Source organism: Diabrotica virgifera, chromosome 8, assembly GCF_917563875.1.
Source record: "Diabrotica virgifera virgifera chromosome 8, PGI_DIABVI_V3a".
Lineage (NCBI taxonomy): Eukaryota > Metazoa > Arthropoda > Insecta > Coleoptera > Chrysomelidae > Diabrotica > Diabrotica virgifera.
This window is the reverse complement of record NC_065450.1, coordinates 3,246,480-3,273,457: the sequence shown is the minus strand read 5'-3', so window position 1 is coordinate 3,273,457 and position 26,978 is coordinate 3,246,480. Positions and strand designations below refer to the sequence as shown.

Genomic DNA, 26,978 nt, shown 5'->3' with positions numbered 1-26,978 from the left:
TATTGTAAATTAAATAAAACAAAAATTAGAGAAATGATAACAGAAAAAACTGAGACGCAAGTGGCAACAGTGTATTTATATTTTGACCTTTTTTTATTTATAATGACCCAAAGAATCTAAAAAAATTGTACGAATTGAAGAACCTGATTTTTTGAATTAAAAAAAATTGTTTAGAGAATTTTTCGACCGCGGCACCCTGTGGATTTTTGACCTTTTTACCTCTTTTTTAGTAAGTTTGTGCAAAAAACGAATCGGAATAAAAATTACCTAATGGGGGCGACGCTACAGTTGGTCTAATAAATATCAGCAGTTAATTGTTATCTCTTGTGAAGGTAACTTGGTGATTGATGAGACGATTATAAATGCTCCTGGGAGTAGTACTACTCTGGTGTCGCCTCCAACACCAATGCCTGGCACAAGTAGTAATATATCACCGTTGCATGCGTTACTGAGACATGAAAAAGTTGCATCTTTTAGGACACGTCATAAAAAAAATAAAGCTATAACAAGTGTTAAATCTTTTGTTCAATCCGAAATTCAACATGTCTGTGTCTCTTCCCAGCCAGGAGAACTTGAAATCTCGACAGTCTGAACAATGAATTTTCTGTATCTACAAGCAAGTACAGCTGCGAGAAGAGTACACTCTGAAAATTTTAATTGGCGTGGTAGAACTTTTAGGAAACGCCATAAAAATAATATATCCAGAAAAAAGAAAGCTATAACAAGTTTTGAATCTTTTGTTCAATCCGAAATTCAACATGTATCTCTTCCCAGCCAGGAGAATTCGAAATCTCGACGATCAAATGAAAAATGTTCATCCCATGAAAATAGTAGTGGTAGTGTAGTTCTATAGTTGTTGTGTAGTATATTTTCTTTGTAGTTTGTGATTTTTGTGTTATTGTGCATTTGTATATTGTAATAATTAATGTGAATAGTAAGAACGTACATAAATTCAATAAGTGTATAGATTCCTGTAAAATATTTAAAAAATGCCAAAGCTATCCAAAAAAAAGTAGAAATTCAACAAGACTCGTTAGGGAGAAATGGCAGAACTACTGACTATACCTCAAATTCAAATTCTGCTTTTGGTGAAACTACTTATTATAGCGCAAATTCAAATTTTGTTTCTGTTGAAAGTAGTTCATCTAATGCCCAAATTCAAATTAGCACCATACCTCCAATAAAGGATAATTCTTTGCTAAACAAATCTTGTGATCAAATTGTACCTACAAGCTCAAGTTTACCTCGGAGAAGAGTACACTCCGAAGATTTTAATTTTCGTCCTAGAAGAACCAGTTTTTTAACACTGAGACATGAAAAAGTTACAGCTTTGAGGAAGACACATAAAAATATGAGAAAAAATAAAGCTGTAACAAGTTTTAAATCTTTTGCTCAATCCGAAATTCAACATGTATCTCTTCCCAGCCAGGAGAATTTGAAATCTCGAGGATCAATTGTGAATTTGGTCACTAAAAGATAAAAAAAAAAACAAATGAAGAATGTTCATCCCATGGCTCCATTACAGAATCAGATATGGGTAACCAAGAAAAAAATAAAGAATTATCTATACAAATATTGGAAAACAAAGGTCTTGAGCATAATCAGATCAATTTGAATTTACGGATTAATTTGAGAAATTCACAAATGCAATCGAAAGATGGAGACGATTTTGAAAAATATGTTTCATATTTGACAAAAAAAATTCAACCGGCATTAAGAAATATATTAAAAACAAGAAGGTGTGAAACAGTTACAAAAACAGGTATCATAGTTGAAAAATCAAGAAATACTAATAGTCCACAATATAATGGAAGCTCTAGTATGTATATACCACCTGAAGAATCATTGAAGAAGAAATTGTCAAATTTAAGTGTTCGGGCTTCTAATGATTTGGAAGATGCTAACACAAATAGTGCAGATGAAAATTCGTCCCCAGATATAATAGATAGTTCGTATGATGATCCTGATATGAAAGATGCAAACACAAATAGTGAAGATGAAAATTCGTCCCCAGATATAATAGAAACTTCGTATGATGATGCAAATTATTTTGAGGTTTTCAAAAGTTTGAAGAGGTATATGCCTGTAGCTTCCAGACAAGCCTCAGGAGGAGTGCGTGTCTGCTTTGGACGTTCTGAAAGTAGTTTGATATGGGTATTAATACAAAAAAAAATTACATTTTATAATAATATATACACATATATACAGTAAAATATTACATAGATTATGCCGGTCAGTTTCCATTACGCACATTCACTCGATTTCCTAACCTTCCCATTGGAAACACTATTGAAGATTGTACAGCAAGGAATAACATGGACACACGCTTCACGCTAAGGTGCCCGTCATAGCGACTTTTTTTTTAAACAGACAATACAGGCAACGGTTAAAGGTAAGTAACATGAAAGGAGAGACAGTAGGAAAATACAACTACGGCCCTAACATTTCGCATTCACGCAACACTGTTTGAAGAGGAGGTTTAAATTTTCCGTTTGGTCCGTTTGAAAAATTCCCATAAAGTTGATCTAATGGTTGGGTTACGACTGCTTAAATATAGGAGAGAAGCGACGTACAATGGTAATATGATTTTTTGTTGGAAGATGGCTTCAAATAAAAATTTTATTGCTTCTTGATTATACAGACACTGGAAAATGGCCATTTTTTCATTTTTCCAATGTTAAGTCGCGTATAACTCGACAACGATCAATTTCAGAGAAAAATCACAAGAGACCTTTTTTATTTATAATGACCCAAAGAATCTAAAAAAATTTGTACGAACTGGAAGAACTGATTTTTTGAATTAAAAAAAAATTGTTTAGAGAATTTTTCGATCGCGGCACCCTGTGGATTTTTGACCTTTTTACCTCTTTTTTAGTAAGTTTGTACAAAAAACGAATCGGAATAAAAATTACCTAATGGGGGCGACGCTACAGTTGGTCTAATAAATATCAGCAGTTAATTGTTATCTCTTGTGAAGGTAACCTGGTGATTGATGAGACAATTATAAATGCTCCTGAGAGTAGTACTACTCTGGTGTCGCCTCCAACACCAATGCCTGGCACAAGTAGTAATATATCACCGTTGCATGCGTTACTGAGACATGAAAAAGTTGCATCTTTTAGGACACGTCATAAAAAAAATAAAGCTATAACAAGTGTTAAATCTTTTGTTCAATCCGAAATTCAACATGTCTGTGTCTCTTCCCAGCCAGGAGAACTTGAAATCTCGACAGTCTGAACAATGAATTTTCTGTATCTACAAGCAAGTACAGCTGCGAGAAGAGTACACTCTGAAAATTTTAATTGGCGTGGTAAAACTTTTAGGAAACGCCATAAAAATAATATATCCAGAAAAAAGAAAGCTATAACAAGTTTTGAATCTTTTGTTCAATCCGAAATTCAACATGTATCTCTTCCCAGCCAGGAGAATTCGAAATCTCGACGATCAAATGAAAAATGTTCATCCCATGAAAATAGTAGTGGTAGTGTAGTTCTATAGTTGTTGTGTAGTATATTTTCTTTGTAGTTTGTGATTTTTGTGTTATTGTGCATTTGTATATTTTAATAATTAATGTGAATAGTAAGAACGTACATAAATTCAATAAGTGTATAGATTCCTGTAAAATATTTAAAAAATACCAAAGCTATCCAAAAAAAGTAGAAATTCAACAAGACTCGTTAGGGAGAAATGGCAGAACTACTGACTATACCTCAAATTCAAATTCTGCTTTTGGTGAAACTACTTATTATAGCGCAAATTCAAATTTTGTTTCTGTTGAAAGTAGTTCATCTAATGCCCAAATTCAAATTAGCACCATACCTCCAATAAAGGATAATTCTTTGCTAAACAAATCTTGTGATCAAATTGTACCTATAAGCTCAAGTTTACCTCGGAGAAGAGTACACTCCGAAGATTTTAATTTTCGTCCTAGAAGAACCAGTTTTTTAACACTGAGACATGAAAAAGTTACAGCTTTGAGGAAGACACATAAAAATATGAGAAAAAATAAAGCTGTAACAAGTTTTAAATCTTTTGCTCAATCCGAAATTCAACATGTATCTCTTCCCAGCCAGGAGAATTTGAAATCTCGACGATCAATTGTGAATTTGGTCACTAAAAGATAAAAAAAAACAAATGAAGAATGTTCATCCCATGGCTCCATTACAGAATCAGATATGGGTAACCAAGAAAAAAATAAAGAATTATCTATACAAATATTGGAAAACAAAGGTCTTGAGCATAATCAGATCAATTTGAATTTACGGATTCAGCTTTCTGAAAAAAAATCGATAATAATAATTATTTTATTATAATTTTGGAATGTATTCTTTATCGGAATATTTTAAATCTTGCAACAGCGCACATTTTCCTCCTAGTCTACTGCGCAGCAGCCAGGAGTTTCTGCTAGCGCAGGAACCGCATAAAAACTAGAGTGAACTAACTGATTCGAATAGCAAAAAAACTGTACTGACTAGCCTGATCTATTTTCTTTACATATCTCTGAACTCTGAGTGCCTGAGTGGTAGTCTAGTTCTAGTTCTATAGTTGTTGTGTAGTATTTTCTGTGTAGTTTGTGATTTTTCTTATTGTGCATTTGTATATTTTATTTATTTATTTTATTTATATATATTTACGAGCAAAGTAAACGATTCGTGTAAAAAATGCCAAAGCTATCCAAAAAAAATAAAAAAAAAGTAGAAATTCAAGAAGACTCATTACAGAGAAATGATGAAACTACTGATTATACCTCAAATTCAAATTCTGGTTATGGTGAAAATTGAACCAGTTTGGTAACACTGAGACGTGAAAAAGTTACAGCTTTGAGGAAGACACATAAAAATATGAGAAAAAATAAAGCTGTAACAAGTTTTAAATCTTTTGCTCAATCCGAAATTCAACATGTATCTCTTCCCAGCCAGGAGAATTTGAAATCTCGAGGATCAATTGTGAATTTGGTCACTAAAAGATAAAAAAAAACAAATGAAGAATGTTCATCCCATGGCTCCATTACAGAATCAGATATGGGTAACCAAGAAAAAAATAAAGAATTATCTATACAAATATTGGAAAACAAAGGTCTTGAGCATAATCAGATCAATTTGAATTTACGGATTACTTTGAGAAATTCACAAATGCAATCGAAAGGTGAAGACGATTTTGAAAAATATGTTTCATATTTGACAAAAAAAATTCAACCGGCATTAAGAAATGTATTAAAAACAAGAAGGTGTGAAACAGTTACAAAAACAGGTATCACAGTTGAAAAATCAAGAAATACTAATAGTCCACAATATAATGGAAGCTCTAGTATGTATATACCACCTGAAGAATCATTGAAGAAGAAATTGTCAAATTTAAGTGTTCGGGCTTCTAATGATTTGGAAGATGCTAACACAAATAGTGCAGATGAAAATTCGTCCCCAGATATAATAGATAGTTCGTATGATGATCCTGATATGAAAGATGCAAACACAAATAGTGAAGATGAAAATTCGTCCCCAGATATAATAGAAACTTCGTATGATGATGCAAATTATTTTGAGGTTTTCAAAAGTTTGAAGAGGTATATGCCTGTAGCTTCCAGACAAGCCTCAGGAGGAGTGCGTGTCTGGTTTGGACGTTCTGAAAGTAGTTTGATATGGGTATTAATACAAAAAAAAATTACATTTTATAATAATATATACACATATATACAGTAAAATATTACATAGATTATGCCGGTCAGTTTCCATTACGCACATTCACTCGATTTCCTAACCTTCCCATTGGAAACATTATTGAAGATTGTACAGCAAGGAATAACATGGACACACGCTTCACGCTAAGGTGCCCGTCATAGCGACTTTTTTTTTAAACAGACAATACAGGCAACGGTTAAAGGTAAGTAACATGAAAGGAGAGACAGTAGGAAAATACAACTACGGCCCTAACATTTCGCATTCACGCAACACTGTTTGAAGAGGAGGTTTAAATTTTCCGTTTGGTCCGTTTGAAAAATTCCCATAAAGTTGATCTAATGGTTGGGTTACGACTGCTTAAATATAGGAGAGAAGCGACGTACAATGGTAATATGATTTTTTGTTGGAAGATGGCTTCAAATAAAAATTTTATTGCTTCTTGATTATACAGACACTGGAAAATGGCCATTTTTTCATTTTTCCAATGTTAAGTCGCGTATAACTCGACAACGATCAATTTCAGAGAAAAATCACAAGAGACCTTTTTTATTTATAATGGACCCAAAGAATCTAAAAAAATTTGTACGAACTGGAAGAACTGATTTTTTGAATTAAAAAAAAATTGTTTAGAGAATTTTTCGATCGCGGCACCCTGTGGATTTTTGACCTTTTTACCTCTTTTTTAGTAAGTTTGTGCAAAAAACGAATCGGAATAAAAATTACCTAATGGGGGCGACGCTACAGTTGGTCTAATAAATATCAGCAGTTAATTGTTATCTCTTGTGAAGGTAACCTGGTGATTGATGAGACAATTATAAATGCTCCTGGGAGTAGTACTACTCTGGTGTCGCCTCCAACACCAATGCCTGGCACAAGTAGTAATATATCACCGTTGCATGCGTTACTGAGACATGAAAAAGTTGCATCTTTTAGGACACGTCATAAAAAAAATAAAGCTATAACAAGTGTTAAATCTTTTGTTCAATCCGAAATTCAACATGTCTGTGTCTCTTCCCAGCCAGGAGAACTTGAAATCTCGACAGTCTGAACAATGAATTTTCTGTATCTACAAGCAAGTACAGCTGCGAGAAGACTACACTCTGAAAATTTTAATTGGCGTGGTAGAACTTTTAGGAAACGCCATAAAAATAATATATCCAGAAAAAAGAAAGCTATAACAAGTTTTGAATCTTTTGTTCAATCCGAAATTCAACATGTATCTCTTCCCAGCCAGGAGAATTCGAAATCTCGACGATCAAATGAAAAATGTTCATCCCATGAAAATAGTAGTGGTAGTGTAGTTCTATAGTTGTTGTGTAGTATATTTTCTTTGTAGTTTGTGATTTTTGTGTTATTGTGCATTTGTATATTTTAATAATTAATGTGAATAGTAAGAACGTACATAAATTCAATAAGTGTATAGATTCCTGTAAAATATTTAAAAAATGCCAAAGCTATCCAAAAAAAAAGTAGAAATTCAACAAGACTCGTTAGGGAGAAATGGCAGAACTACTGACTATACCTCAAATTCAAATTCTGCTTTTGGTGAAACTACTTATTATAGCGCAAATTCAAATTTTGTTTCTGTTGAAAGTAGTTCATCTAATGCCCAAATTCAAATTAGCACCATACCTCCAATAAAGGATAATTCTTTGCTAAACAAATCTTGTGATCAAATTGTACCTACAAGCTCAAGTTTACCTCGGAGAAGAGTACACTCCGAAGATTTTAATTTTCGTCCTAGAAGAACCAGTTTTTTAACACTGAGACATGAAAAAGTTACAGCTTTGAGGAAGACACATAAAAATATGAGAAAAAATAAAGCTGTAACAAGTTTTAAATCTTTTGCTCAATCCGAAATTCAACATGTATCTCTTCCCAGCCAGGAGAATTTGAAATCTCGACGATCAATTGTGAATTTGGTCACTAAAAGATAAAAAAAAAACAGATGAAGAATGTTCATCCCATGGCTCCATTACAGAATCAGATATGGGTAACCAAGAAAAAAATAAAGAATTATCTATACAAATATTGGAAAACAAAGGTCTTGAGCATAATCAGATCAATTTGAATTTACGGATTCAGCTTTCTGAAAAAAAATCGATAATAATAATTATTTTATTATAATTTTGGAATGTATTCTTTATCGGAATATTTTAAATCTTGCAACAGCGCACATTTTCCTCCTAGTCTACTGCGCAGCAGCCAGGAGTTTCTGCTAGCGCAGGAACCGCATAAAAACTATAGTGAACTAACTGATTCGAATAGCAAAAAAACTGTACTGACTAGCCTGATCTATTTTCTTTACATATCTCTGAACTCTGAGTGCCTGAGTGGTAGTCTAGTTCTAGTTCTATAGTTGTTGTTGTGTAGTATTTTCTGTGTAGTTTGTGATTTTTCTTATTGTGCATTTGTATATTTTATTTATTTATTTTATTTATATATATTTACGAGCAAAGTAAACGATTCGTGTAAAAAATGCCAAAGCTATCCAAAAAAAATTAAAAAAAAGTAGAAATTCAAGAAGACTCATTACAGAGAAATGATGAAACTACTGATTATACCTCAAATTCAAATTCTGGTTATGGTGAAAATTCAACCAGTTTGGTAACACTGAGACGTGAAAAAGTTACAGCTTTGAGGAAGACACATAAAAATATGAGAAAAAATAAAGCTGTAACAAGTTTTAAATCTTTTGCTCAATCCGAAATTCAACATGTATCTCTTCCCAGCCAGGAGAATTTGAAATCTCGAGGATCAATTGTGAATTTGGTCACTAAAAGATAAAAAAAAAACAAATGAAGAATGTTCATCCCATGGCTCCATTACAGAATCAGATATGGGTAACCAAGAAAAAAATAAAGAATTATCTATACAAATATTGGAAAACAAAGGTCTTGAGCATAATCAGATCAATTTGAATTTACGGATTACTTTGAGAAATTCACAAATGCAATCGAAAGATGAAGACGATTTTGAAAAATATGTTTCATATTTGACAAAAAAAATTCAACCGGCATTAAGAAATATATTAAAAACAAGAAGGTGTGAAACAGTTACAAAAACAGGTATCACAGTTGAAAAATCAAGAAATACTAATAGTCCACAATATAATGGAAGCTCTAGTATGTATATACCACCTGAAGAATCATTGAAGAAGAAATTGTCAAATTTAAGTGTTCGGGCTTCTAATGATTTGGAAGATGCTAACACAAATAGTGCAGATGAAAATTCGTCCCCAGATATAATAGATAGTTCGTATGATGATCCTGATATGAAAGATGCAAACACAAATAGTGAAGATGAAAATTCGTCCCCAGATATAATAAAAACTTCGTATGATGATGCAAATTATTTTGAGGTTTTCAAAAGTTTGAAGAGGTATATGCCTGTAGCTTCCAGACAAGCCTCAGGAGGAGTGCGTGTCTGGTTTGGACGTTCTGAAAGTAGTTTGATATGGGTATTAATACAAAAAAAAATTACATTTTATAATAATATATACACATATATACAGTAAAATATTACATAGATTATGCCGGTCAGTTTCGATTACGCACATTCACTCGATTTCCTAACCTTCCCATTGGAAACACTATTGAAGATTGTACAGCAAGGAATAACATGGACACACGCTTCACGCTAAAGTGCCCGTCATAGCGACTTTTTTTTTAAACAGACAATACAGGCAACGGTTAAAGGTAAGTAACATGAAAGGAGAGACAGTAGGAAAATACAACTACGGCCCTAACATTTCGCATTCACGCAACACTGTTTGAAGAGGAGGTTTAAATTTTCCGTTTGGTCCGTTTGAAAAATTCCCATAAAGTTGATCTAATGGTTGGGTTACGACTGCTTAAATATAGGAGAGAAGCGACGTACAATGGTAATATGATTTTTTGTTGGAAGATGGCTTCAAATAAAAATTTTATTGCTTCTTGATTATACAGACACTGGAAAATGGCCATTTTTTCATTTTTCCAATGTTAAGTCGCGTATAACTGGACAACGATCAATTTCAGAGAAAAATCACAAGAGACCTTTTTTATTTATAATGACCCGAAGAATCTAAAAAAATTTGTACGAACTGGAAGAACTGATTTTTTGAATTAAAAAAAAATTGTTGAGAGAATTTTTCGATCGCGGCACCCTGTGGATTTTTGACCTTTTTACCTCTTTTTTAGTAAGTTTGTGCAAAAAACGAATCGGAATAAATATTACCTAATGGGGGCGACGCTACAGTTGGTCTAATAAATATCAGCAGTTAATTGTTATCTCTTGTGAAGGTAACCTGGTGATTGATGAGACAATTATAAATGCTCCTGGGAGTAGTACTACTCTGGTGTCGCCTCCAACACCAATGCCTGGCACAAGTAGTAATATATCACCGTTGCATGCGTTACTGAGACATGAAAAAGTTGCATCTTTTAGGACACGTCATAAAAAAAATAAAGCTATAACAAGTGTTAAATCTTTTGTTCAATCCGAAATTCAACATGTCTGTGTCTCTTCCCAGCCAGGAGAACTTGAAATCTCGACAGTCTGAACAATGAATTTTCTGTATCTACAAGCAAGTACAGCTGCGAGAAGAGTACACTCTGAAAATTTTAATTGGCGTGGTAGAACTTTTAGGAAACGCCATAAAAATAATATATCCAGAAAAAAGAAAGCTATAACAAGTTTTGAATCTTTTGTTCAATCCGAAATTCAACATGTATCTCTTCCCAGCCAGGAGAATTTGAAATCTCGACGATCAATTGTGAATTTGGTCACTAAAAGATAAAAAAAAAACAAATGAAGAATGTTCATCCCATGGCTCCATTACAGAATCAGATATGGGTAACCAAGAAAAAAATAAAGAATTATCTATACAAATATTGGAAAACAAAGGTCTTGAGCATAATCAGATCAATTTGAATTTACGGATTCAGCTTTCTGAAAAAAAATCGATAATAATAATTATTTTATTATAATTTTGGAATGTATTCTTTATCGGAATATTTTAAATCTTGCAACAGCGCACATTTTCCTCCTAGTCTACTGCGCAGCAGCCAGGAGTTTCTGCTAGCGCAAGAACCGCATAAAAACTAGAGTGAACTAACTGATTCGAATAGCAAAAAAACTGTACTGACTAGCCTGATCTATTTTCTTTACATATCTCTGAACTCTGAGTGCCTGAGTGGTAGTCTAGTTCTAGTTCTATAGTTGTTGTGTAGTATTTTCTGTGTAGTTTGTGATTTTTCTTATTGTGCATTTGTATATTTTATTTATTTATTTTATTTATATATATTTACGAGCAAAGTAAACGATTCGTGTAAAAAATGCCAAAGCTATCCAAAAAAAATAAAAAAAAAGTAGAAATTCAAGAAGACTCATTACAGAGAAATGATGAAACTACTGATTATACCTCAAATTCAAATTCTGGTTATGGTGAAAATTCAACCAGTTTGGTAACACTGAGACGTGAAAAAGTTACAGCTTTGAGGAAGACACATAAAAATATGAATTGTGAATTTGGTCACTAAAAGATAAAAAAAACAAATGAAGAATGTTCATCCCATGGCTCCATTACAGAATCAGATATGGGTAACCAAGAAAAAAATAAAGAATTATCTATACAAATATTGGAAAACAAAGGTCTTGAGCATAATCAGATCAATTTGAATTTACGGATTAATTTGAGAAATTCACAAATGCAATCGAAAGATGAAGACGATTTTGAAAAATATGTTTCATATTTGACAAAAAAAATTCAACCGGCATTTAGAAATATATTAAAAACAAGAAGGTGTGAAACAGTTACAAAAACAGGTATCACAGTTGAAAAATCAAGAAATACTAATAGTCCACAATATAATGGAAGCTCTAGTATGTATATACCACCTGAAGAATCATTGAAGAAGAAATTGTCAAATTTAAGTGTTCGGGCTTCTAATGATTTGGAAGATGCTAACACAAATAGTGCAGATGAAAATTCGTCCCCAGATATAATAGATAGTTCGTATGATGATCCTGATATGAAAGATGCAAACACAAATAGTGAAGATGAAAATTCGTCCCCAGATATAATAGAAACTTCGTATGATGATGCAAATTATTTTGAGGTTTTCAAAAGTTTGAAGAGGTATATGCCTGTAGCTTCCAGACAAGCCTCAGGAGGAGTGCGTGTCTGGTTTGGACGTTCTGAAAGTAGTTTGATATGGGTATTAATACAAAAAAAAATTACATTTTATAATAATATATACACATATATACAGTAAAATATTACATAGATTATGCCGGTCAGTTTCCATTACGCACATTCACTCGATTTCCTAACCTTCCCATTGGAAACACTATTGAAGATTGTACAGCAAGGAATAACATGGACACACGCTTCACGCTAAGGTGCCCGTCATAGCGACTTTTTTTTAAACAGACAATACAGGCAACGGTTAAAGGTAAGTAACATGAAAGGAGAGACAGTAGGAAAATACAACTACGGCCCTAACATTTCGCATTCACGCAACACTGTTTGAAGAGGAGGTTTAAATTTTCCGTTTGGTCCGTTTGAAAAATTCCCATAAAGTTGATCTAATGGTTGGGTTACGACTGCTTAAATATAGGAGAGAAGCGACGTACAATGGTAATATGATTTTTTGTTGGAAGATGGCTTCAAATAAAAATTTTATTGCTTCTTGATTATACAGACACTGGAAAATGGCCATTTTTTCATTTTTCCAATGTTAAGTCGCGTATAACTCGACAACGATCAATTTCAGAGAAAAATCACGAGAGACCTTTTTTATTTATAATGACTCAAAGAATCTAAAAAAATTTGTACGAACTGGAAGAACTGATTTTTTGAATTAAAAAAAAATTGTTTAGAGAATTTTTCGATCGCGGCACCCTGTGGATTTTTGACCTTTTTACCTCTTTTTTAGTAAGTTTGTGCAAAAAACGAATCGGAATAAAAATTACCTAATGGGGGCGACGCTACAGTTGGTCTAATAAATATCAGCAGTTAATTGTTATCTCTTGGGAAGGTAACCTGGTGATTGATGAGACAATTATAAATGCTCCTGGGAGTAGTACTACTCTGGTGTCGCCTCCAACACCAATGCCTGGCACAAGTAGTAATATATCACCGTTGCATGCGTTACTGAGACATGAAAAAGTTGCATCTTTTAGGACACGTCATAAAAAAAATAAAGCTATAACAAGTGTTAAATCTTTTGTTCAATCCGAAATTCAACATGTCTGTGTCTCTTCCCAGCCAGGAGAACTTGAAATCTCGACAGTCTGAACAATGAATTTTCTGTATCTACAAGCAAGTACAGCTGCGAGAAGAGTACACTCTGAAAATTTGAATTGGCGTGGTAGAACTTTTAGGAAACGCCATAAAAATAATATGTCCAGAAAAAAGAAAGCTATAACAAGTTTTGAATCTTTTGTTCAATCCGAAATTCAACATGTATCTCTTCCCAGCCAGGAGAATTCGAAATCTCGACGATCAAATGAAAAATGTTCATCCCATGAAAATAGTAGTGGTAGTGTAGTTCTATAGTTGTTGTGTAGTATATTTTCTTTGTAGTTTGTGATTTTTGTGTTATTGTGCATTTGTATATTTTAATAATTAAAATTGAATAGTAAGAACGTACATAAATTCAATAAGTGTATAGATTCCTGTAAAATATTTAAAAAATGCCAAAGCTATCCAAAAAAAAGTAGAAATTCAACAAGACTCGTTAGGGAGAAATGGCAGAACTACTGACTATACCTCAAATTCAAATTCTGCTTTTGGTGAAACTACTTATTATAGCGCAAATTCAAATTTTGTTTCTGTTGAAAGTAGTTCATCTAATGCCCAAATTCAAATTAGCACCATACCTCCAATAAAGGATAATTCTTTGCTAAACAAATCTTGTGATCAAATTGTACCTACAAGCTCAAGTTTACCTCGGAGAAGAGTACACTCCGAAGATTTTAATTTTCGTCCTAGAAGAACCAGTTTTTTAACACTGAGACATGAAAAAGTTACAGCTTTGAGGAAGACACATAAAAATATGAGAAAAAATAAAGCTGTAACAAGTTTTAAATCTTTTGCTCAATCCGAAATTCAACATGTATCTCTTCCCAGCCAGGAGAATTTGAAATCTCGACGATCAATTGTGAATTTGGTCACTAAAAGATAAAAAAAAACAAATGAAGAATGTTCATCCCATGGCTCCATTACAGAATCAGATATGGGTAACCAAGAAAAAAATAAAGAATTATCTATACAAATATTGGAAAACAAAGGTCTTGAGCATAATCAGATCAATTTGAATTTACGGATTCAGCTTTCTGAAAAAAAATCGATAATAATAATTATTTTATTATAATTTTGGAATGTATTCTTTATCGGAATATTTTAAATCTTGCAACAGCGCACATTTTCCTCCTAGTCTACTGCGCAGCAGCCAGGAGTTTCTGCTAGCGCAGGAACCGCATAAAAACTAGAGTGAACTAACTGATTCCAATAGCAAAAAAACTGTACTGACTAGCCTGATCTATTTTCTTTACATATCTCTGAACTCTGAGTGCCTGAGTGGTAGTCTAGTTCTAGTTCTATAGTTGTTGTGTAGTATTTTCTGTGTAGTTTGTGATTTTTCTTATTGTGCATTTGTATATTTTATTTATTTATTTTATTTATATATATTTACGAGCAAAGTAAACGATTCGTGTAAAAAATGCCAAAGCTATCCAAAAAAAATAAAAAAAAGTAGAAATTCAAGAAGACTCATTACAGAGAAATGATGAAACTACTGATTATACCTCAAATTCAAATTCTGGTTATGGTGAAAATTCAACCAGTTTGGTAACACTGAGACGTGAAAAAGTTACAGCTTTGAGGAAGACACATAAAAATATGAGAAAAAATAAAGCTGTAACAAGTTTTAAATCTTTTGCTCAATCCGAAATTCAACATGTATCTCTTCCCAGCCAGGAGAATTTGAAATCTCGAGGATCAATTGTGAATTTGGTCACTAAAAGATAAAAAAAAACAAATGAAGAATGTTCATCCCATGGCTCCATTACAGAATCAGATATGGGTAACCAAGAAAAAAATAAAGAATTATCTATACAAATATTGGAAAACAAAGGTCTTGAGCATAATCAGATCAATTTGAATTTACGGATTAATTTGAGAAATTCACAAATGCAATCGAAAGATGAAGACGATTTTGAAAAATATGTTTCATATTTGACAAAAAAAATTCAACCGGCATTAAGAAATATATTAAAAACAAGAAGGTGTGAAACAGTTACAAAAACAGGTATCACAGTTGAAAAATCAAGAAATACTAATAGTCCACAATATAATGGAAGCTCTAGTATGTATATACCACCTGAAGAATCATTGAAGAAGAAATTGTCAAATTTAAGTGTTCGGGCTTCTAATGATTTGGAAGATGCTAACACAAATAGTGCAGATGAAAATTCGTCCCCAGATATAATAGATAGTTCGTATGATGATTCTGATATAAAAGATGCAAACACAAATAGTGAAGATGAAAATTCGTCCCCAGATATAATAGAAACTTCGTATGATGATGCAAATTATTTTGAGGTTTTCAAAAGTTTGAAGAGGTATATGCCTGTAGCTTCCAGACAAGCCTCAGGAGGAGTGCGTGTCTGGTTTGGACGTTCTGAAAGTAGTTTGATATGGGTATTAATACAAAAAAAATTACATTTTATAATAATATATACACATATATACAGTAAAATATTACATAGATTATGCCGGTCAGTTTCCATTACGCACATTCACTCGATTTCCTAACCTTCCCATTGGAAACACTATTGAAGATTGTACAGCAAGGAATAACATGGACACACGCTTCACGCTAAGGTGCCCGTCATAGCGACTTTTTTTTTAAACAGACAATACAGGCAACGGTTAAAGGTAAGTAACATGAAAGGAGAGACAGTAGGAAAATACAACTACGGCCCTAACATTTCGCATTCACGCAACACTGTTTGAAGAGGAGGTTTAAATTTTCCGTTTGGTCCGTTTGAAAAATTCCCATAAAGTTGATCTAATGGTTGGGTTACGACTGCTTAAATATAGGAGAGAAGCGACGTACAATGGTAATATGATTTTTTGTTGGAAGATGGCTTCAAATAAAAATTTTATTGCTTCTTGATTATACAGACACTGGAAAATGGCCATTTTTTCATTTTTCCAATGTTAAGTCGCGTATAACTCGACAACGATCAATTTCAGAGAAAAATCACAAGAGACCTTTTTTATTTATAATGACCCAAAGAATCTAAAAAAATTTGTACGAACTGGAAGAACTGATTTTTTGAATTAAAAAAAAATTGTTTAGAGAATTTTTCGATCGCGGCACCCTGTGAATTTTTGACCTTTTTACCTCTTTTTTAGTAAGTTTGTGCAAAAAACGAATCGGAATAAAAATTACCTAATGGGGGCGACGCTACAGTTGGTCTAATAAATATCAGCAGTTAATTGTTATCTCTTGTGAAGGTAACCTGGTGATTGATGAAACAATAATAAATCCTCCTGGCACCAGTAGTGCTACATCATTCAATTCAATGGATACGAGCACCGGCACAGTCATCTATAATCCGGAACCATGTAAGTATATTTTAAATATAACTGACAAACTTTTTAACTTTTAACAACTTGTATTTTATTGTAAATTAAATAAAATAAAAATCAGAGAAATGATAACAGAAAAAAGAAAACTGAGACGCAAGTGGCAACAGTTTCTTTATATTTTGACCTTTTTTATTTATAATGACCCAAAGAATCTAAAAAAATTGTACGAATTAAAGAACCTGATTTTTTGAATTAAAAAAAATTGTTTAGAGAATTTTTCGACCGCGGCACCCTGTGGATTTTTGACCTTTTTACCTCTTTTTTAGTAAGTTTGTGCAAAAAACGAATTGGAATAAAAATTACCTAATGGGGGCGACGCTACAGTTGGTCTAATAAATATCAGCAGTTAATTGTTATCTCTTGTGAAGGTGACATGGTAATAGACGAAACTATTATAAATGCTAATAAGAGTATTTCCGACAATTCCACGGATGGGACCATTATCTACAATGCTGGACCATGTAAGTATATTTTAAATATAACTGACAAACTTTTTAACTTTTAACAACTTATATTTTATTATAAATTAAATAAAATAAAAATCAGAGAAATGATAACAGAAAAAAGAAAACTGAGACGCAAGTGGCAACAGTTTATTTATATTCTGTGTCTCTTCCCAGCCAGGAGAATTTGAAATCTCGACAGTCTGAACAATGAATTTTCTGTACAAGCAAGTACAGCTGCGAGAAGAGTACACTCTGAAGATTTTAATTGGCGTGGTAGAACTTTTAGGAAACGCCATAAAAATAATATATCCAGAAAAAAGAAAGCTATAACAAGTTTTGAATCTTTTGTTCAATCCGAAATTCAACATGTATCTCTTCCCAGCCAGGAGAATTCGAAATCTCGACGATCAAATGAAAAATGTCCATCCCATCAAATTAAAGAATTATCTCTACAATTGGAAAACAAAGGTCTTTTGAATTTAAGAATTAATTTGGGAAATTCACAAATACAATGTAAAGACGAAGACGATATTAAAAGATTTTTTTTTGCTTAGGTTCAAGTCATATTTAGACAGACAATTTATTAATACGTAAAAAATTACATTTTATAATAATATATACACATATATACAGTAAAATAATATATAGATTATGCCGGTCAGTTTCCATTACGCACATTCACTGGATTTCCTAACATTCCCATTGGAAACACTATTGAAGATTGTACAGCAAGGAATAACATGGACACACGCTTCACGCTAAGGTGCCCGTCATAGCGACTTTTTTTTTAAACAGACAATACAGGCAACGGTTAAAGGTAAGTAACATGAAAGGAGAGACAGTAGGAAAATACAACTACGGCCCTAACATTTCGCATTCACGCAACACTGTTTGAAGAGGAGGTTTAAATTTTCCGTTTGGTCCGTTTGAAAAATTCCCATAAAGTTGATCTAATGGTTGGGTTACGACTGCTTAAATACAGGAGAGAAGCGACGTACAATGGTAATATGATTTTTTGTTGGAAGATGGCTTCAAATAAAAATTTTATTGCTTCATTTTCCAATTTTAAGTCGCGTATAACTCGACAACGATCAATTTCAGAGAAAAATCACAAGAGACCTTTTTTATTTATAATGACCCAAAGAATCTAAAAAAAATTGTACGAACTGGAAGAACTGATTTTGTGAATTAAAAAAAAATTGTTTAGAGAATTCTTCGATCGCGACACCTTGTGGATTTTTGACCTTTTTACCTCTGTTTTAGTAAGTTTGTGCAAAAAACGAATCGGAATAAAAATTACCTAATGGGGGCGACGCTACAGTTGGTCTAATAAATATCAGCAGTTAATTGTTATCTCTTGTGAAGGTAACCTGGTGATTGATGAGACGATTATAAATGCTCCTGGGAGTAGTACTACTCTGGTGTCGCCTCCAACACCAATGCCTGGCACAAGTAGTAATATATCACCGTTGCATGCGTTACTGAGACATGAAAAAGTTGCATCTTTTAGGACACGTCATAAAAAAAATAAAGCTATAACAAGTGTTAAATCTTTTGTTCAATCCGAAATTCAACATGTCTGTGTCTCTTCCCAGCCAGGAGAACTTGAAATCTCGACAGTCTGAACAATGAATTTTCTGTATCTACAAGCAAGTACAGCTGCGAGAAGAGTACACTCTGAAAATTTTAATTGGCGTGGTAGAACTTTTAGGAAACGCCATAAAAATAATATATCCAGAAAAAAGAAAGCTATAACAAGTTTTGAATCTTTTGTTCAATCCGAAATTCAACATGTATCTCTTCCCAGCCAGGAGAATTTGAAATCTCGACGATCAATTGTGAATTTGGTCACTAAAAGATAAAAAAAAAACAAATGAAGAATGTTCATCCCATGGCTCCATTACAGAATCAGATATGGGTAACCAAGAAAAAAATAAAGAATTATCTATACAAATATTGGAAAACAAAGGTCTTGAGCATAATCAGATCAATTTGAATTTACGGATTCAGCTTTCTGAAAAAAAATCGATAATAATAATTATTTTATTATAATTTTGGAATGTATTCTTTATCGGAATATTTTAAATCTTGCAACAGCGCACATTTTCCTCCTAGTCTACTGCGCAGCAGCCAGGAGTTTCTGCTAGCGCAAGAACCGCATAAAAACTAGAGTGAACTAACTGATTCGAATAGCAAAAAAACTGTACTGACTAGCCTGATCTATTTTCTTTACATATCTCTGAACTCTGAGTAGATGATCTAAACGGGTGTCACTACAGATATAGGGAATTCTGTGTGTTAGAGAGAGAGGTATGTGATGTCACAGCTGATATAGGAAAGTATGTGTGTTAGAGAGAGAAACATGGTATCTCTGCTGCTATTGGTCCGATTTAAACGTACGACGGCTCGTTGGAATGGGCGGGAGATAACGAATACAAAAAAACATGGCGGCATAGTGTCAAAAGGGCGCTTTCCGATGTGACGACGTCCGATGGGGCGCGTTCCGATGTGACGGCGTTCTAGCGCTGATCGATCGGTGCGCGATACCAGATGTGCGATCGGTACCTTAATTTTTCGCGGAACGCGAAGCAGATGCGCGGTCGGTACCTTTTTCGCGGATCTCGTAGATACGAAGCGCGCGGTAATTTTGGAATTTAAATAAAACAACAACATAATGCAATTTTTTTTATTAAAAGAACTTAAAAGGAACACAGCGGTGCGCGATACCAGATGTGCGATCGGTACCTTAATTTTTCGCGGAACGCGAAGCAGATGCGCGGTCGGTACCTTAAGTTTTTCGCGGATCTCGTAGATACGAAGCGCGCGGCTGGTAATTTTGGAATTTAAATAAAATAAAAAAACATAATGCAATTTTTTATTAAAAGAACTAAAAAGGAACACAGCACGTCAACGCGTCACGTAAAAACGTCACATCAAAACGTCACGTAGGCTTGTGAAATGTCACGTGAAAACGTCACGTCAAAGCACGTCACGTAAAACGTCACGTCAAAGCACGTGAAAACGTCACGTCAAAGCACGTCACGTAAAACGTCACGTCAAAGCACGTCACGTAAAACGTCACGTCAAAGCACGTAAAAACGTCACGTCAAAACGTCACGTGGGCTCGTGAAATGTCGCGTAGGCCTTATTGTCATGGTTGAATCATCATGTAATATAAGACTTGATCAATAAATAAGGCGTTTAAATAAAAAACCCATAACTTTAAAAAATATTTATTTTGTACACAGAAAAATTACATTGGCATTATTTTATTGACAAACCAGTCACGCAGGCGATTCACATTTGTTTCTGCACATGAAAATAATCCAGCGGCATGACATGGGGGGTTTGCAGTAAAACCAAGATTTCCAGCAGCACGAGGCGTACCATCGAACTTGCAAACATCAATAATATGAGGAAAAATTCCAAAAACGTGGCGTTTCTTATCCAAATATTCTGCTTTTTGTTTCCCTCGAACGTAGATACAGTCAGCTGTATATAACAACTCGGTTTGCAGTATCTTATTTATTTCAGATAGTTCAACTTCTCCATCAGAGTACCGGATGCCTAGCAGATTCTTCTCCACGTATGATGCGGTCTTCTTATCCACATTACTTAGCGCATTGAATGGTTTCGGAGGCAAAAAGATGTAATGACTTCGTTTATAACCTATTTCAATGGAAAGTTCTTTAGGAACAAACCACCCATCCACAACGAATCCCTGAATATCTACGAATGCTATTCTCATGATGATTGCTCGTGTACTACTGACACTTCATGCATCTAATTTAGACTTTTTACAATTTCGGTGAGAGGGAAGTACTCCATTACACAGTCGTGAATAATAATACAATAGGCCTTGGTATTGTCGGGAAAACCGTTATTCGCTTCAATATCGAGTTTTACGTCAACGGTGGATGCTTTCATGCTTTCTTCTTGTTTCGAACAATCGATAACGAACAATGCACGATTCTTAAAAGCTGAGAAATCGAGTAGAGGTCGTTTTTGTTGGGAATGTATGTAGCTAGGATAAAATTCGGTATAGTTAAAATAGGCTTCATTGTAATCGGTTTTGCTAAAATCCAATTGCATTCTCTCGTTTGGCCAGTATTCTCCATTTAACGATAATCTAATACTTTGGATGTTGACATTGTCAAATAAAGTAGGATCAGCTGTAATCTTGTCGCGTTTGTTGGTTTGAAAGAAAACAATAACATAACGAGGTCTTTCAACTGATGTGCTAGTTTTAACAGCCCAAACTTCACGCCTGGCACCTCTCGTAATAGCAGGTAATTCATGTAATTCCCACTTTCTAAACGGAATAACTATAGGTTGATCTTGTTGAATAGATTTCATGAGTTCCAATTTAATATCATCATTGGGGAATATGTGCTTCACTCTAAGCTCAATATTGGTAATGTTAATCTTAGCGGTTGTAACAGTTGTAGTTTTGTCAGCGTTTTGTTTTTCTGTAATAACTATGCAATCGTTATCATTTCGAGCTCGAACTAGTCTTATTGTTTGACGACCACACGTAATCAATGGATAATCATTAAAAATGTTGAAAACATGCTTAAGAGGCATCTGTATGCTGAATGAATGATCTGCAGCGTTTAGAATTGGATCCTTAGGGTAATTCCATCCAGCCATAACCATATAATTAGAATCTTCTTGCGTATAACATGTCATGGCACGTACAGCACTTACGATGCCAGGATCCCGCACTGTTTCCATCTCCCTTGCGCTTTCGCTGTACGTACACGAATCGAAAAGGAAGGCACCCACATTATTTGCTAGTTTGACGCCACCATTTCCAGTTATTTCGAGTGATCCTTTAATGCATAACAAGGTTTCGCTCATTGCAAAAAACGAGTCAACTTGATTAATGCTAAATTCGACAATATCATTGCAGTTGAATGATTTGATGAATGGTGCATAAGTTCGGTATTCAGCCTTTCGAATCGATTCATCAAATATTGGCTTACGATAAATATCAAATATTGGAGGCATTGTGATGTTGTTTGAACGCGCTCTCTTTCCATACATTGTAGTCATTTTTTCAGTTTAAAACCCAACGTTTGTAAAAACAATTTGTTTGCGGACGTAAGATGTTGCTGCTTAGATGGTTGCACAACTAATGGTGTTCTGTAGGTAGATTGTTTAAGATATTGCTGCTGAGATGGTTGCACAACTAATGGCGTTCTCTGGGTAGATTGTTCTATTACTAATCCCATCTGCTTTTTGATCTAAGTTCCAGCACCAATGTGCTCTCTTCTCCTCTAAAGTTCACAGGTCGTCCTTCTTGATCGACAGCCAACACAGTGATATTGGTAATTTCACGCTGTGGCACAACAGGTAAATACAACAAATTGTGAGGGGTTTCGTCAATTGCGTACCCAGGATTTGATTGTATGACAAATTCGTAGAGCGTGTGAGCAGGTCTGTTACCGTCAAAGGCTCCGGTACTAATGTTGCATTCAAAGCGTATGCTAGATACTTTAATAATCCTAACAGGTAGATCTGAAGAATGTGTCTGTCTAGGATTTAGTATTACGGGAGAAAACCCTAATATTGTACCAAGACTGTCATTTGGTTGAAATGAAATTTTAAATTGACTGAAGATTTCGCACTGCAACGTATTGTGGTTAGGTTTTAGACTAAATATCATGTCAGGTTTAGATGTATTGGCAGCCCCCAATTTCTTTTGTATGTATTCCTCAATATCGATAATTTCATAACATCCATCGGGGAAATCAAAATGTTGCACTCGGTTATTGACATCGTAGTAATAAAACTTGCAATTTTCGATGTTTGGTATACTGTTGTAAGAATGGAAAAATCGAAGAGCTATTTCGTAATCTTTTTTCGGATCTAATACGATCGGTGTGGGAGGTTGAAACGAGAATATGTTATTCGTGCTGTTTACTCTCAACAACTGCGACATGATGACTGATTCAGGTCAAGAGATTAATAGGTTTATATACAGTAAAAAAAACAAATTTATTCACATTTTTTTTATTTGTTCTAAAGCAAGTTTACATAAATGACAAGATGCTTGAGAACCGGGTGGGCCATCACAATGAGTCCTCCAATCAGGTCTGTTGTAATGCACGAAGCAGGGAAGTAGTATCTGCAGGTTAAATTCTTGTCGATATTCCCCAGGCAATTTATGCCATATATATAACAATTCTATAGGTTCTACAGTTCGTATAATATAATCTAGCGGTATTAATTTTAGTTCTTCTTCACTGAATCCTTCAAAACGTTTTTTGTGAAACATATGGTCCAGAAGCAGTTCCATGCCTTTAATATGCTCCATTATATAAAAACTTTAGACATAAATGTCCACAAATGATTTGATTGTAGGTTTGATACTGATGGTTATTATAGAAAATTTTTGTATGTGTACCTAGATATTTAACAAGTTCTTTGGTCGGCTTCAAATTACCAAATGAATCGAAATACTCTACGTCGTTGTTTATCTTTCTATATGCTACCCAATGTGTTCCGCTGTGTGATGATGCATCTAGATTAACTATTGCGCATTCACGTTTTCGAGGACCGTGTCTAGGCAGAGTGTCATTCATGAAAACACCTCGAAAATGTGGGATTTTAAGTGTTTTCGCGTAATGCGCAATCTCTAAGTCGTACAGCGGACGATTGGGTAGCTTTATTGGAAGTTTTTTTTCAGATACAAACCGAATCCGCCTCTTGGTTTCTTACGCAAGTACAGACCTGAGCCGATGTGTTCCATCGCCTTATTATGGCGCATATCCTCTTCCAATTTCTTTTGGGCGTTCTTTGCGTCAACCACAGTCTTCGCCACCCCTGCTGCACCACCGGCTAAAGCCCCCAATGCAGAAAGACCTGCAAATAGGGGTATGAGGGGTAGGAAACCTCCAGATTTTAGTGGCAACACTCGTGGAAGATCAACTGTTTTTCGTCCACCAAGTTTTTTAATTACCGATTTTGCTATTCGTACAGCTGTCAAAGCAGTATCTCTTAACGATGCTCCTCTCTTCATGGACTTTGCAATTTTAGGTACCACATCCCGATTGAAAGAATAACGTCCCTTTCTTCCACGACGACGAGGACATCCCATTCCCAACTTTCTTTTCGTTTTCATTCCACCGGTTACAAGTAAAGCAGCACTTTTTTCGCCAAAGCTAGCGTCCTTAGACTTGAATCGCTCCCAAGCCCTATCTTCCAATTCTTTATCGGCCTTGTGACGTTCTTCGAGAGATGTATGATGCGAATAAGCGATATCGTGTTGTTTACAAGCTGCGTCTAAAGGATTAATTCCCGGATCTCCGCGTGCAAGACGTTTTTTTAGTTTTGTTCCAGGTCCACAATACTGATAACCAGGAATATGAAGCTCAACTGGAAGTTTATTAATTAGAGAGTTCAAAAGACCTTCCCCTTTGAACACCAACATTGGACTGATGGTCATGCATTTGGTGACATTGGTAATATATTGTTCATATTTTTACTATGTTTAACACACGATGAGAGTCATTCAACAAGAGCAGACGTTACCAATTGATAATCTAGATATTGTACAGAAAGCAACCAACAGTAAACATGGAAAATTATTACCAAACTCATTCAGAGCCATTATTTGTGGTCCAAGTGGATGTGGAAAAACTAACGCCATGCTATCACTTTTATTTAGTCCAAATGGCGTCAAGTTTAAAAATGTCTATGTTTATTCAAAATCCCTCTTTCAACCGAAATACCAACTATTGCGAGATGCATTAGCGCAAGTCAAAGGTGTAGGGTATTTTCCATTTAAAGACAATGAAGAAATTATTGATCCCAACAAAGCTCAACCAAACTCTGTGTTTTTATTTGACGATGTCGCATGTGATGGCCAACACAAGATTCGTGAGTATTATTCCATGTGCAGACATAAAGATATCGATGCGGCTTACTTATGCCAAACATATTCAAAAATACCTAAGCAGCTAATAAGAGACAATTGTAACATGATTGTGCTGTTCAAGCAAGACGAGATAAATTTGAAACATATATTTGATGAACACGTATCGCCAGACATGTCATTTGATGAATTTAAAAAAATGTGTTCAGAATGTTGGAGAGATAGGTATGGTACTGTGGTAATTATGAAAGATTTTGCTCTCAACAATGGACGATATCGCAAAGGATTTGATAAATATATAAAATTGTAAGGTGTTTGTTTAGTCGCCAGCAAAATGCCAGATGATACGGTCGCCATTGCCCTTCGCAAGAAGAAAGTTACCGAATTGGCTAGATCAATTCGCAAAAAATATTTGGCATTGAAGTTAGGTAGAACAGAGCAAGATGAGTCACTAAATAAACTTTTTAAACCAATCTCGAAGCCTCTCAAGGATATTGCTCAATCATCAAAAACGTTACATCATACTATCACTAACAAGTTTGGACATGTTAAAAAAGAAGAGGTGAAAAAGGAGGAGGATGAGGATGTATTTCTTGATGCACCCGAGGCACCTGATGAAAACATTCAAGAGCCAATCTCCGGTTCTAACGAGATTCCGATGGACGCCACAGACGAATATATCGACCACTATCCTCCAATAAGTCACAAGTACATAAAAGAATATTTGATAAAAGACGATAAAATCGATAAAAACTATGGTCCATTTTACGATAGTATTAGTGGCTGGATATTGGGAAAACGTCGAATAAACTTTGACAAAGACAATGGAGACATAGTAATAATTCGAGAACGGGATTTTGAAGAACGTAGGTTAAGTGGTACGCCAGGCCTATATCACCTTTTATTTTATGCCAACCCAAACCCAGAACAGTATAATGATGAGGATTTACAAAAGTATAAAACACTGCTGATTAACACAGAGATTCATCTGGATACCTTAGGACGCCTTAAAGGTTCCAGCGGAGAAAAATATCATTCTATTATTAAACCTCTATTCAAACCATCTGATGCAACAATGAAAAAGCATGCAACTCGATCACAAAAAGAACTCGACCACAGAACGAAAACAGCTCGGTCAGCATCTTCATCTACGGTCAAAGGAACGGGGTTGGATGACTCTCGTTTAACATACAACGCTGCACCCTTAGAGTATATTTATTGGGATGACGTCAATGAGTTAGTTGATCGTCTTAAACTCTTGGTGGCTTCGAAAGACGCCGGCAACACATCTCACGACAACGAAATCGTGGCTATCATCAATGAACTAAAAGAAGCCAATATAATAGAGTAACTGAGAATGATGGCATCATTTCCATTATGAGTGTCGACAAATTCGGTCATCACTCTCGTAACAGTATCACCCAAAAGGCAGTACGAGTTACATTTCCACATACTCCTGCCGGAAACATTAATGCCGAAAATGTGAAAATTTGTAATGTTAAGGACCCATCAGAATATAGTGATGCTGCAACGAAAAAATACGTTGATAATCTAATAAATGAGATGCGTAGCGTATACTTTCCAATAATTAAAGCCCATGATGCGATATTAGATCAAAAATCCATTAATATAAAAGATTTAACAATCGGACTAAACGAAGTAAGAAAAGAAGTTCCACTGCTCGAGCAAAAGCTACAAAAAATAATCGCAGATGCTATGAATACACTAAAAAAGGATACGGAGAACAATATAAATAAGTTGTTGCAACAAAAAACTAATGATATACAGGATTTAGCCGTCGGACTAAACGAAGTACAAAAAGAAATTCATAAAACCACAGTTCCACATTTAGCGATCGAACTAAATCAAGTAAGAGAAGAGCTTCATAAAACCACAGTTCCACTTCTCGAGCAAAAATTGAAAAAAATAATCAAAGATGATGTGAATACACTAAAAAAGGATGCGGATAAAAGCATAAAAGAAGCTGCAGAAACACTTGCAAACCATACGATGCACGATATGAAGATGGAACAGAGGTTAAAACAAGTGGAGCAAACATTACAGGATATAGTACGTAATATTGATCTATTGCGCACACATGTTGTAGATGTAGATGCTGGTCGTTAATAAGAAAATGTCTACAGAAAAGGAACAGGTGGTGAACGAATTGCATAAACCAGCACGAAAAATCTATCCTCGTCGACGAACAATAATCAAAGGAATCGATGACTTGTGGCAAATGGATTTGGCCGAAATGCGTCCTTACGCACACCAAAATAAAAATTTTAAACTAATACTAGTCGTAATTGATTGTTTTTCAAAATATGTGT

The 26,978-nt window shown here is 34.5% G+C and overlaps 3 protein-coding genes across 3 annotated transcripts in view; all 3 read right to left on the bottom strand.

Moving 5' to 3' along the window:
• The window catches only part of LOC126889719 (uncharacterized), a 632,478-nt gene that overhangs the window by 288,574 nt on the left and 316,926 nt on the right, over positions 1 to 26,978 (bottom strand). The gene's annotated exons all lie outside the window — the stretch shown is intronic.
• On the bottom strand, positions 20,553 to 21,815 carry LOC126889405 (uncharacterized). Its single transcript, XM_050657663.1, has one exon. It carries the CDS (start codon positions 21,813 to 21,815, stop codon positions 20,553 to 20,555), a length of 1,263 nt encoding a protein of 420 aa, XP_050513620.1.
• LOC126889720 (uncharacterized) lies at positions 22,815 to 24,219 on the bottom strand. Its single transcript, XM_050658267.1, has one exon. The coding sequence runs from the start codon at positions 24,217 to 24,219 to the stop codon at positions 23,440 to 23,442; it is 780 nt and encodes a 259-aa protein (XP_050514224.1). The 3' UTR covers positions 22,815 to 23,439.

Excerpts from the sequence above, each read along its gene's own strand:
- LOC126889720 (XM_050658267.1), bottom strand. The coding sequence starts at position 24,219 with ATGACCATCAGTCCAATGTTGGTGTTCAAAGGGGAAGGTCTTTTGAAC.
- LOC126889405 (XM_050657663.1), bottom strand. The coding sequence starts at position 21,815 with ATGTATGGAAAGAGAGCGCGTTCAAACAACATCACAATGCCTCCAATA.